The sequence below is a fragment of the Zeugodacus cucurbitae genome, chromosome 6 (assembly GCF_028554725.1).
Source record: "Zeugodacus cucurbitae isolate PBARC_wt_2022May chromosome 6, idZeuCucr1.2, whole genome shotgun sequence".
NCBI classification, from domain to species: domain Eukaryota; kingdom Metazoa; phylum Arthropoda; class Insecta; order Diptera; family Tephritidae; genus Zeugodacus; species Zeugodacus cucurbitae.
In genome coordinates this window covers 56,089,483-56,103,545 of record NC_071671.1, presented here as the reverse complement: position 1 = coordinate 56,103,545, position 14,063 = coordinate 56,089,483, and the positions used below count along the sequence as shown (strand labels likewise).

The 14,063-nt window shown below is 33.1% G+C and overlaps 1 protein-coding gene across 1 annotated transcript in view; it reads left to right on the top strand.

Annotated features, from left to right (window-relative positions):
- LOC105214962 (calcitonin gene-related peptide type 1 receptor) overlaps positions 1–14,063 on the top strand; it is a 108,144-nt gene that overhangs the window by 51,842 nt on the left and 42,239 nt on the right. The window contains 2 exon segments of the mRNA XM_054232751.1: positions 8,553–9,522; positions 11,780–11,893. Coding sequence (XP_054088726.1) covers positions 9,153–9,522; positions 11,780–11,893 — 484 coding nt within the window. The 5' untranslated portion in view covers positions 8,553–9,152.

Genomic DNA, 14,063 nt, shown 5'->3' with positions numbered 1-14,063 from the left:
ATTTTATTGCCCGCTGTTTTTGTTTATAAGCTTAAATTATTTCATATTGCTTTTAATTGCGGCAATAAAAGTTTGATTGACGTTTGAGAGGCAACTTGTTTGAAAGTTTCATCTGCTTTATTTGTTTACGAGTATGTGAAATTTAATTGTTGCAATTAAATTGATTAATCAAATATACTTAAAGAATTAAGAGTACTCATAACAATATTTTTTTATGGTTTTATTGTGGATACACTCATTGAGCTAGTTATTTATATTATTTTTGATTTTTTTTATAATTTTCCATCAAAAATACTCTTTTAATTGTCGTTTTACTTTACTTTAATTTTAAAATATTTAATGGGTATGATAATCTATACATAATGGTCTAGTAAGAAGAAACTCATTACTTTTGCATTAAATTGAGTATTTTATTAAACATAATTAGAATAATTCTATGTATTCCAGTCAAGTATATATCGGTTTATTTGATAACTGGTTGCCATTTTGAGGGCAATTCCATAAAAAAACTTCTCTTGAGAATGATTTTTCACGAGCAAAATCATTCGCCTTAGACAGGAACAGGTAGTAATCACTTGGTGCCTGGTCCGACTACCAAGTGAAAAATCATCTAAACAATCAACCTTCTGCAGAGTCACTATTGATGTACCTATGTGGTCAGGTGCTGTCCTAATGGAACACAATTGACAAATTGACCCCTTCACGTAGTCCAATTGTTGACAGTTCAGGTCTGAATTAAGAGTTAGGGAAGCAACCCTTAGTAGATGATACCCAATTCCACAAAACACATAGCAAAACCGTCCTGACTATCCATTCTTATCCTTTTTACACCTTTTATGATAACTTTGTTTCCATGATTCCATGATAATACTAAATAAGCAAAAAAGAATTTTCCATAATCGCAAATGAACGATTCAAAATTGAATAATTTTTTCATAACTAAAAATATGATTGCCACCTGTTAATTTTTTTGAAGTAAACAACAAACATAAACTTTACACTATGAACTTAAAACTGAATAGGTTTAGAAAGGTTTATAGTTTTTACAAAAGTAATTTTGAGTCGCTGCTTAATAAGGTTTGGGTAGATTTGGGCTAGAAAACGGTATTGGCAGAGTTGCCAACTGTTTAATATTGTATTAAATATATCAATATGAACATTAAAGTCATTTTGTTCAAAAAAGATTTCGTGAAGATTAACTGTTTAATTCAAATTAGGCTTTCATGCCTAAAAATAATAATTGTGAAATACTCTAGTACTTAGCGATCTCTTTTATTAATTACATTTATTTATTTTCCCTCATAATTCTTCGAATATTTATACTCTCGCCACATGTTGCACAGAGTATTCTAGTTTTGTTCACCTAACGGCTGTTTGATTCACTCAGAAATAAAATAGTTAGATATGGGGTTATGTGTATAAAAACGATCAGGAAGACGAGTGGAATTGACATCCGAATGTCTGTCCGTTCGTCTGTCCGTCTGTCTGTTTGTCCGTCTGTCCGTGCAAGCGATAACTTGAGTACAAATTGAGATACCTTAATGAAACTTGGAACACATATTCCTTGACACCCTGAGGAGGTTGGTATTGCAGCAGGGCGAAGTCCAAAAACACATAAAGTGCCATAACTAAGCGATAAATAAAACTATGAAAGAAACATTTGAAACATCAGAAACGTTAAATTTAATGGCACAGAAGGGCTCCACTCAAAATTCTATACAAAATTTTAAGTCGGCTTGACTCCACCCACTGCAAATGCGTCAAAAACCATATTTCAAATACTACATGAAATTCGCTTCATAACATTTCCTTGTCATCCCAATAGCATAGTTTGAAAATGGGCATAATCGGTTTACAACCACCCGTACTTTCCTTATAACACAATTTGGAATTATATTTGCTTTGTTCACTTAGCAATCTATAAATTAAGCACCAGGGAAGATATCGGAACAAAACTTTGGACTAATAATTGCTTGTGTGACATCACCCTTCTTAAAATCATCCGAAATCGGACATTAACATTTCAAGGCCCAGATACCGAACATTTGGACCCCAGTGCTTGACTCAAATTTTACCCCAGACCCCATATATATTATATATATAGTGATCCTCGTTATTCTAGTGGAGGTTATACCAAATATATGGGTCAAATTTATTATATTAACAATATAGAATAACTTGCGAGAGTATAAAATGGTCGGTTACACCCGAACTTACCCCTTCCTTACTTGTTTTTGAGGTATTAAATATTTCTGATAATATCAATGTCAATTGCCTTCTCTTGGTTTTTCTATGAAGATTTCCATAAGCCCTATTAACTATTCTAATTAGTGAATTGCAGCAATTAATTGCAATTTAAAATATTCAAGCTTATTTATAATATCCATACAGAAGCCACTACAAAATTAAATATTAATTTTACTTTGCAATTAACTAGCAATATATTTACTCAATAAATCTATACTAATTTTTGCTGCAAAATTCCTATGTATATGTATACCCATGGTAATAGCAAATTGGTTTTAAAGCCACACACTCACTCGCCCACCCACCCAATGCGCCTTAAAATAATTAATTTCTTTTGTAATTAAAGCTTGCAATTTTAATGCAATAAATACTAACGATTTTTGTGTTTTCCATGTGCGTTGCACATTTTCCACAACAATAACAATAGCAATAAATTAATTTTATATTCGCCAATCAATTATGTTGCACCGGCCGAGCGCCAATCAACTCGATAGGCATCAATGTAATGAAGTGCGTTTTAATTGCTTCCGCTTAGTGCGTTTCAATGCAAGCTTAATTGAGACTCATCGACGTCTATTTATACTCGTTTATTTCATAATTTTGTGAATGACAGCTGCAAATCCCTGAATTGCATTTAAGTGGCGAAAATAAAATTAAAACTGCGCATTTGTGAATGAAAAAGTGTCAATAAAAAGTATTCAAAAAAGAACACGATTTTCTTTAATGTGGCAAAAATGCGTAACATAAATGTTTATTTTGCCAATAAAAACATTCAATGTATAAGTATATAGTTATTTGGACAGCATGTCAGTCCATGTAGGCAATTTCATTCATGCGTTCGCTTAACACCAGCAACAATTGGGCGCGTGCACTGCTGCACGTAATCCAAACAATTTTTTGTTACAATGTGTCTTTTTAAGCCATATTAATTGTTTAATAATCATAAAAATGCAAGGCGCAACTGCATTATAACAACACCTGAGTACAATAAAAGAATCAAAAGAGCGATTATGAGTTGTACGCTTAAATATTCATGCAAGAACACACAGGTATTTATATTATTTTACCATATATATAAGTGTGTGTAGGTATGTATGTATATCTATGTTTTGTGACTACATACATATGAATGCCTGCATCACTATATTTTCAATAATTGTGCGTCAATTATCGTCCAGGTGTAAATGTGTGGCATGCAACGCATGCGTAGATCGGCTTATTTGAAATTGTGTTAATTGAAAATTCCTCACACAAATTCAACCGAACAAATTTTTGAAAATTAAGCGCGCAAACTAAAAAATAGGAAAAATTATAATATGTTTGTTATTGACAGTTGGATGTAGAATCGAGAAATAAAAGGAAGAGAAAATTAATTAAAATTCACAAAGTGAAAGTATGCGCGATGTATAGTAAAAAAATATTATAATTAAACTATTAAAACTAAGCTTATCTTATTAAAATAAATTTTCAAATTAAATAGATGAGTTCAGTAAACAGTTGAAGGTTCAGGAAGCATTTCCACAATATCTGTGGTGGAAACAGTAGTGTAAGAGTATAAAACAATATTGACTTTAAAATAGTTATGCATATTCGATATATTACAGTCATAAAGAAAATGAGGTTTTGAACTATAATTTCACAATAAAAAGTACCACTAAATACAAAGGCCTCAAATAGGTCAAAATAAAGCAATCAAAGCTATTAACCTCATAATTCGTTAAGCAATTAGTTCCAGCAACAGTACTTTCGAATTTGGTAAATTAATACAGACTAAATATGCATTCTCATAACTATGAAGTCGTAGATAATGAAGGGACCAGGTGGAGAGCGACCTGGTTACACTTGGTATCTCCAACTGGCGCCGAACTGCGAGGGAAAGAGAGGAGTGGCGCGCTATCATCGATTCGGCTATAACCGGCTAAACGGTTCCAACGCCAATCACATACATACAAAATATTCATTCTCACTATTTAATTTATATAATACTAGCAGGCTCGGCCACACGATTTTGTGGCAAGATATACATTAAATTAAGTTGGTCCAATCTTGGCTTTGGCGACGATATTGATTACTCGAGGTCGATTTATGTTACGCAGCAGGATGACAACTCACACTACTTTTAATTGTAAAGTGAGTGGTGATAGTAATGCCATTTTAAATAGTTTGAGATAATTGACTACGTCATCTTGGTTTGTAGCTGTGTCAACTCTCCTGGACCGAAGTTCTAAATTGCTGCATTAAGATCATCGATATTTTTGTTTTTTTTAGCACCAATAGTCATTTACGGTTACTCATTTACTCAATCAGTCATTTATGGTTATCATATTGAGGTTTCATGTCAGGAAAACTTCTCTTTCGAGTCAATGAAGTGACAGAAATCTGTTGGAAATGTTATTAATCCATCGAGGTGTCAACTGCGACCCTACCATTTCCAACTACTTCTACAATCGCAATTTGATATTGTTGCAAAAACACTCATATGTTAGTTGTTAATTGGCGATTCTTTATGTGTCGCCACAAATTAAATGATTTTATGCATGCGTTTAGCCCGTCAGTAACAGTTGATACAGGAATAATTGGAAGAGTCTGGCGTAAATCCTGGCTCCACCAAACACGTTCATCGACAATCAAGATCTTTTAAAGTCCTGTGCAGTACCTCCAGCGACTTCTTGAATATTTGGAAAATCTTCGTTATAGCGCTATTTTTGGCGATTTTGCCGACTGGCGTTTCGTTCATTTGCAATTTAGGAGAAATTTCAAGGCCGAATGTAACGTTTGTTTGCCTACTAACAGGTGCCAAGTTGCCACCATACCCGAAAATGAGTGAAATTGGTTCTGGAATTACATCAGCCCTCATATACTATATATGATGATTTTCTATTGGACTTTAGCCGAATATATAGGACAAATTGTGTGTTATCTTAATAAAATTACATCAATAAATTGCGAGAGTATAAAATATTCGGTTGGACCCGAACATAGCCTTTCCTTATTTGTTACAAATTGTTTTGGGCTATCGACACAACCTTCTACAATTGAACAATAACAAACATATTTTAACAAAGCAACAATGACAACCTTCAAAATATTATTTTTTTTTGTTTTCTCTTTTTATATTTTTCTTGTCAACTCGAATAAAATTCTCTTATTAATATCTTCCTCGCAATTTTTCCATATTTACTCACTCTCTAATCTTTTCCTTGCCTTCCACGAATATTTCAAGACTAAAATTAGCCAGATCGGTTTGGTTAATAATATGGATTAGGGAGATCTTCTATCGAAAACAGTTTTGCCAAGCGTTGAAGAGTAGTCAGTCCAAAAAAATATAATAATGCAAATGTTCAATAAATGGACAGCGACTGTCTTCTGACAATGGTGTTGCGCATATTTTTTCTTCTGGTGGAAAAATACCAAAAATTCCGCTTCAAAAAACACTTTAGTAACCACATAGTGTTGTTTTCTATAAACAAATATAATTGATTTCAAATCTGAAATTTTTAAAATCAATAATAGTCGAAGATAGCTATTATTTCTTTCTACTACCTCTTCTTCTTTTTTATACTGTTGACGGTACCATCTTTCTTTCTCGATTTCTTCTTTAGTTTCTTATAAAAAAATACCTAAAATTTTCTCACTTGTAGAGAATAGTTTCAGTACTCTGAATAAAGCCAAGCTATACAGCCAAAAATACCGTTATAGAAAAAATACAGATAGATTCGTAAAATTAAATTAACTTGGGTTTTGCTTCAACCTAACTTGTTTGCTATTGTGGACTGACTCAATAATGAAGCCTCTCAGAAGTTTGTCTAATTTGGTATTGTTTTCTTAAAGTGACTGCTAGATGACATTAGATAGAAAAATTATTTTTTCAGACCTCGATTTATTATAACTAGACCCATGCAAATATTCCTATATTAACCCTAGACGGTCATTCTTCGTCAAAATGACTACGAACTATTTTATTTTCACTGTAAATATGTTTTTAATTGTTCGTGTCGATCGTGTTTTAAGTTAAAAGAATATAAGTTTTCCTTTTTATTTTTGACTTGTATTTATTAATAATGAAATAAATAAATAATAAAAAACAAAAAAAACAGCGTTCATTATTTCGACTCACACCCTACTCAAAATGGATTTGAAATAAGTCGTCGTCATATTGACGAAGGATGACGTTAATGTACAAAAAAAAGGATGACCGTCCAGGGTTAAGTAGTCGATATTTTCTCTATTAAAAAAAAACATAAATATTTCTAAGTTTGTGCTTAGTTGGACTGTTTTAATTTAGCAAATATACATTAAATTATTCATAAAAATTATTTATAATTAAATATTATAATGAATACCTGTTAAAAAATAACAAGCGTATTATTGGATCAATTATGGCTTTCATTAGGCAATTCAATTTTGTTTTAGAAAAAAAATTAAAATTAGCTTTATTTTTTATGCATAATAAGTGACTACCACTAATAAACTCACACTTAGTTATAAATAAATAAACTGAAAAAACAATAATAATCGGAAAAATTTATCAGAGCCCATTATGGCGATAAAAAATTTAAACCAGATATGAATGTCTATTCAAAGCATATTTGTTTTCACCTGTAGTATGTAAATATAGACGCAAAAATCTAATTAAATGTGGCTTTTGAAAAATAATTTCATTTGCCTGTAGATATTTATATATGTATATATGAACATGCCATATACATATAATATTTTTATAATTTTTTCGAGGATTAAACGAAATGCATATATTTTTAATAAATATATTTTTTCATAAATTCCTAAATACATATGTACATATATGTACATATATCCTTTTGTATATATTTTATTTATCATACATACCTACACATTTGTATTACTAATACCACATATTGCATGACTTGACTTGCTGCGCGGTAGTATTGAATTACTTGTTTGCCTTCCGATCAGTCAACCGATTCGCGTTTAGAATCGTTAGTTTGACCTGAATTGTGTTTTGAAGGATAAATACTAAATATGTGCGTTAGCTATGCTATATATGTTTTTACATATTCTTTTGCATAACAGTTAGGTGGACTAAAAACATAACAATAAATAAAATAACAACAATAAAATAACAATAAAAAATAATACAAAAAAATGCAAATCACTGTGCCATTGCCGTTCAGCGCTTTTCATAAATTCCGCCTCTTTAAATACCATTTATGACTTTTATCCAATACTCTTTTATTTTTTTAAATACAGCCTTTGTACGCTTGATAAATTTTTGAATAAATGAAATATATTTCCATCCGACATATTGGTAAATCAAGATACGAAGGGGGGTAAATAAATAGTGAAGTTGTGATTGATGTTATGAGTACTTGTAAATATGAGTTAGGAGTGCGGAAAATATTGCTTTGTTTGCTGGCTTTTGGATATTAAAGGGTATTAAATTTGGAATACCATAACAAAAATGGATTTAAAATAAAAAAAAAAATTTCTGTAGTTAATTTTTATTTTGAAATTGTATTGGAATAAAAATGCGCTGGGATTAGAATCAAGACTGTACGATTTTTCAATAAGGCAAATCATTCGTTTTGTCATCAATTTTCAGAACAATTTTAATGATATTCTTAAAGTATATCATATTTCCCATGAAAGTGGTGTATTTCACAGTTTCAGTTAAAATTGAAAAAATACAAAATATTTGAGACTATATTCCGGAGATACGTATTTATAAGTATCAACCACTATTATATTCAAATTTGGGCTTAAAGGAGGCCATAACGCAAAACTCTCAAAACCATTTCATTTTTTTTAAACATAAGAAATTCACTAAATCTAGACACTAAATATTACATTAATTTGAAAGAGCTGTATAAAATACTTTTCGAAAAAATATTAAACGATTTCTGGTGGCATTATCAGCCATGAATATTCAAGAAAATTTATTGAAAGTCTACTTTCGTAAGGTCTCAAAATGTTATTCAGGAGTGAAATAGTTTTAACGATAAAAATTTTAATCGCAGTTCCCACATACTCGTAACATACATCCTAATCATCAGATCTCACTGTTTTGTTGATTTTTGGTTTTGGTTTCCAAAATAAAGCAGACTTCACATTAGTAAAGAATTAGATTCTTGAAAGACATTTTATTGGAGGATATTTAAATTTAAAAATTAGGGCTGGGTAAAGTGATCTAGGTCATGGTCATAACCCTAAAAGTAGACTACATAAAATATATTTGATAAATAAAATATTTAATTTTACTAAAAATATATATTTCTATCCAGAAAATTTATATGAGATTAATATTCTCTATTCTTTTTCGCTTACAGTACACCAAATGGAAACGAATGGCTGTTTGAATTCAACGGTTTTAATTTAAACTCCTTCCATTTCAAAAGAAACCACAGAATTTGTATATATACAAAGGAAAGCAACTCAGTTTAAAAGACAAAGGCTCTAGGAAGACGAAAGACAACTGTAAATGGTATAAGTACTACATAAATAATTGGTTTCTATATAGTGAAGAAGTCAGCGGAAGCGGAAACTGAGCGCTACAGGAAGATATAAAGAGATCTACCTAATACATAAATAATTCTAAGCTTACTTATACATATGTACGTAGGCACATAAATCACAAGGCACGTAATAAATTCATCGTCCTACACTGCTATATACATTTAGAAGAGTGTATTAGCCTTTAGTTAAGTGTAAGCGGCAAGCAAGTACTTTCACAGTATATATGTATATACAAATGCCCAGACACAGCAGCTGCTCCTTTATCTCCATGCAGTTGAAGCAGTGACTTTAACACTAGCCGCACTGACCAATGCTAATGAATCAGCGACAACAACAACTACAAAATCTGCAGAATAAAACCCACAACTCGTTGTATCTTTAACAACGAATAACTAAACAAAAGCCCAACAACAATGCATGTAATCGCCAAGGCACAACAATTCGCACAGACATTAGCCGTAGTTGGCTTCACCAGCGTCACTGCAGTCGCTACTCATGCGGCGGCACACAGTCCAAGGACGGATAACTTACTAGCGGCAGCCGCAGCAGAAACAACTCGTTCGAGTTTAACGCTAGCTGCCAGAATGTTGGCCGGCGCACCGACATCCGCCTCCGACATTGCCGACACGGCGATAACGGATGTGGCGGCGTTGGACACTTCGGGCAGCAGTGAGTCAATGGAGGGTGGTGAGGGTGCTGTTGAAGCGGAGCCGGATAAGTTGGATGTGTTGCGCGATGAATGTTATAAACGCTTGAATGAAACCGCGACACAATTTACAGCAGGTGAGTTGGTAGATTGTGGGTGAACGAAGGCGGTGTGGGTGTGATCCTTTTGTTTAAATGAGTGTGAAAAGTGGTCTGAAAATAGGTTAGTGCGGAAATTAGCATGACACATGCCCCGTTTTGTGCTATAATATAGCATTATAACTACATTAGTAGTTAAATTAGACTGATGAAGCGAAATTAAATAATAAATGAATAGACAAAATGGACGTGCCTTAATTTGTATAATTTGCAAGAAGAAGCTTTACAACCTGGTCGAAAAAACTGAATTAATCAAACAGTGTATTTTCAAAACTATCAGCTTCATTATTTCTATTATAGTGCTGGCGACAGGAAGAGCTGGAGACAGGAAGAGAAAGTACGATCTTAATATTATAATAAAGATAATTTAAATGCCCCTTAACACATTGCTTCCAAATATTTCATACTAAAATTCCCATAGTCACGTGGTTAAGATCACATTGAAGGTGAAATCACATGCCTAATTTTTCATGTTTCTTTGAGTTAATAGCGTTTTTATACTCTCGCAACAAAAGTTGCTAAGAGAGTATTATAGTTTTGTTCACATAACGGTTGTTTGTAAGTCATAAAACTAAACGAGTTAGATATAGGGTTATATAAACTAAAATGATCAGGGTGACGCGACGAGTCAAAATCCGAATGTCTGTCTGTCCGTCCGTCCGTCCGTGCAACGGATAACTTGAGTAAAAATTGAGATATCTTGATGAAACTTGGAACACACGTTCCTTGGGACCGTGAGAGGGTTGCTTTCGAAAATGGCTAAATCGGTCCACTGCCACGCCCACAAAATGGTGAAAACCGATAATACATAAAGTGTCATAACTAATCCATAAATAAAGTTATAAAAGTAAAATTTGGAATAGAGGATCGCACTAGGAAGGGGCATATTTGGATGTAATTTTTTTGGGAAAGTGGGCGTGGTCCCGCCCCCAAATCGGTTATTTGTATATAACTCGCAAACCAAGAAAGCTATATAAACCAAACTTTCTTCAGTCAGTTCTCTTACGTACCCCACCACACACCATTAAAACAGTTGAAATCGGATAATAACCACGCCCACCTCCCATACAAAGGTTAGGTTGAAACTTACTAAAAGTGAGTTAACTCAGTAACGAAAAACGCCAGAAACACTAAATTTCACATAAGAAATGGCAGATAGAAGCTGCACTCAGATTTTTTTTACAAAATGGAAAACGGGCGTGGCATCGCCCACTTATGGGTCAAAAACCATATCTCAGGAACTACTTGACCGATTTCAATGAAACTTGGTTTGTAATAGTTTCATTACATCCCAATGAAAATAGGCCAAATCGCATCACAACCACGCCTACTTCCTATATACCAGAACTTTGAAGTCGATCTGAACCGTTTACTTTACAATATGTAAAGTAAGCACGAGTGAAGATATCGGTGCCGAACTTTGCACAAATACTATGTTTATTCTGTGGCTGGCCCATTATAAAAATCACCGAAATCGGATCATAGGTTTTCAAGACCCCATATATCGAACATGAAGACCTCGGTGCTTGTAACCTAATATTAGGGTTTCCAACTTTCAATGGACTTTATACAATATATATGACGAATATGTGGGTCAAATGTGTATCTTAATAAAACTATAGCGATAAATTGCGAGAGTATAAAATATTCAGTTGCATCCGAAATTATCCTTTCCTTACTTGTCAATACATATTCTCATTATATACTTAAAAATTAGAAAAAAAAATTATTAAATTTACCAAATTCGATTTTTTTGCAATCCCTCTAAATTTAAGAACACCACTTCGAGCAATATTTGCAATAACTGCAATATGATGAATGAGATTAAAATGAAAATGCCAGAGCAAACAAATGCCTAAATTAAAATTTGCACAAAAACCTTTAGTGCCAAAGTAAGCCAGATTTATTATGAATTTGCATTTTGCAAAACAAACAAACAGGCTTTGTGTAAAGAGCGACAAATTTTTGCAGCCACAAAAAGTGAACGGTACAATAAACAACTGAAAATATGAGGAAAATTTTAGCTTACTGTTACACGTGTCAAAACAACAGTCAACACACAGACACAACTATATGCCATGACAATGTGACACACTACGTTGATTTTTTTGGTAACTTTCACACTTGCAGTTATGAAAGAAACAAAACAAACAACAATATATATGTACTATATATGTATTTTTTATTTACAAACACCTCACCTTTGTTTTGTATTTTACTTATTCCATGTAACCAGGTGAATCTTACTGCGCTGGCACCTTTGACGGTTGGCTCTGTTGGCCGGATACAGCTGCCGGCACTTCCGCCTACGAACGCTGTCCGGAATTCATAACTGGCTTCGATCCGACAAGTAAGTTTTTCCAAACATCAAAGAAGCGTATTTACGCTGAGAAAAAAATAATAACTAGTTGTAAGCTATATATTGCATATATGTATGTGAGAGTGTGCGAGTGTGGGTGTGTTTGCTACTTTCTGTGCGAAAAGGAAATTGCGAAAATGAAAGAGGAAAAAGGAAACTGCCAGCTGGCAAGCTTAACCTTAAACGATTGCACGCTTAAAGCGGGTCATATAAAACTGTCAACAGCAATTTATTGGAATATACGCGTATCGGGGTACCTGCTCATATATGCTTTTATACTCTGGGGCGTATTTTGCTGCTCGCCCACCGCCTGTATAAGCGCATGAAAATATATATAGAAATTGTCTCCGGCTTTGTACTTTTGCTTTTATCCGCTGAGATGCACACACACACACATTGAAATTGAAATGAAAACTCAACCGCCAACAGCAGACAGTCATGTGGAAGGAAAACATAAACACTGTTATCCAATACCCAAAGGATCAAACAAACAACAACAACAAACCACATTTTCTTTTCCATTTTAATACGAGTAATATGAGCAACCTAAAAAAAGGAAAAGGAAAAAAATGTGAAATTGCACAAAACGAAAATGCTAATACTTAAATGCTGCAATAGGCAGAGCATAGAGGATAGAGGCTTAGCATCCGGCGGAAACCAATAGTTAACCGCTTGCAGCCCCAACATCAAATCCGCATAACAAATCCGCAATGACAGTAAGAGCGAGCGACCCTAGCTTAGCAGTAGTGTGTAATTGTTTGAAATAAATTCAGATTTCACTATTGAGTAGGGTACTTGCGCCTGCAGCTTAACTCAAGCAAGCCGCATTTACATATCCGTACATATACTTATCTAAATATAACATTTTATCCCACTCAATTGCACTGAGTGAGTTACTTTATATATTTTATCTAAATGCATAAGCTCATTGCTGTTTCTTCAATTCGTTTCGTTTAAAAAGAAATTGCTTTCGCTATTTTACTATTTTTAGCCAAATTGTTATGCGCATCTTTGGAGCAATTTATTGCTTTTCTACTCGCATCTCTGCCATGTCAATTTGATTAATTCGATTTTGTATTGATATGCCTGAATACGGCTTACTTTAATCCACCCTAGCTGCTGTAATTAATTTGATTTATTGCTGATGCTTGACAAAAGTATTAATTCTTGGCATTTGCATTGCTTCTTTGGGTGATTTAACGGTGAAGTAAGGTCAACCTGTGCTTTACGTCTGCAGCTTGTAATATAAATTCAATTAAATCTTGCACTAGATTACGTTACAATCCCCAAAAAACGAAAAATGTAATCTTAATATGGCTTTACGTACATTCATATTAACCTCTTTTTTGTGTCTACGATTTAATCATTTCTATTCAAAGTCAGTCATTTATAGCAATATTATTTGCCAGACTGCATTTATACTTTGTAAAAAATTGCATAGATAATAGTAGGTAGATTAAAAAGTAAGACAGTTATACAGATTTATCAGTTGATTGATAGGTTCTTCTAACTCTTATATTACAATTGTGTAGTAAAAGACATATTTTCTTATATGACTGAGGCCATATCTCAGTCATGGCGATCGTCTGCTCATTGTCACTAAATTTATTTCGAAACTGAAAAAGATTTGAAAACAAGTAAGGAAGTGCTAAGTTCGGGTATAACCGAACATTTTATAAAATAAAGTCCATTGAAAGTTTGACAACCCTAATATTAAGTATATGGGAGATAGATGAAGATATAACCCGATTTCACTCATTGTTGGCACAGAGACATATTATAAGAAGCAACATATTCCCTCAAGCTTTCTACAAAATATCTGAGAGACTTAACTATAATTTCGGTAAAGCATTTGTTAGAAGTACTGAGGTCCTCATATTCGATATATAGGATCTTGAAAACTTATGGACCAATTTCGACGATTTTTAGAAGAGCGATGTCACTTTATAAATACAGTATTTTTGCAAAGTTCTGTTCCGATATCTTCACTAAGTAAGCACTACTTTATATATTGTAAAGTAAACGATTCATATCGACTACAAATTTCTGATATATGGGAAGTAGGCGTGGTTGTAAACCGATTAGGACTATTTTCACCGCATATCAATGGGAAGCTAGAAAGATATTATGAACCGCATTTCATTGAAATTGGTCGAGTAGT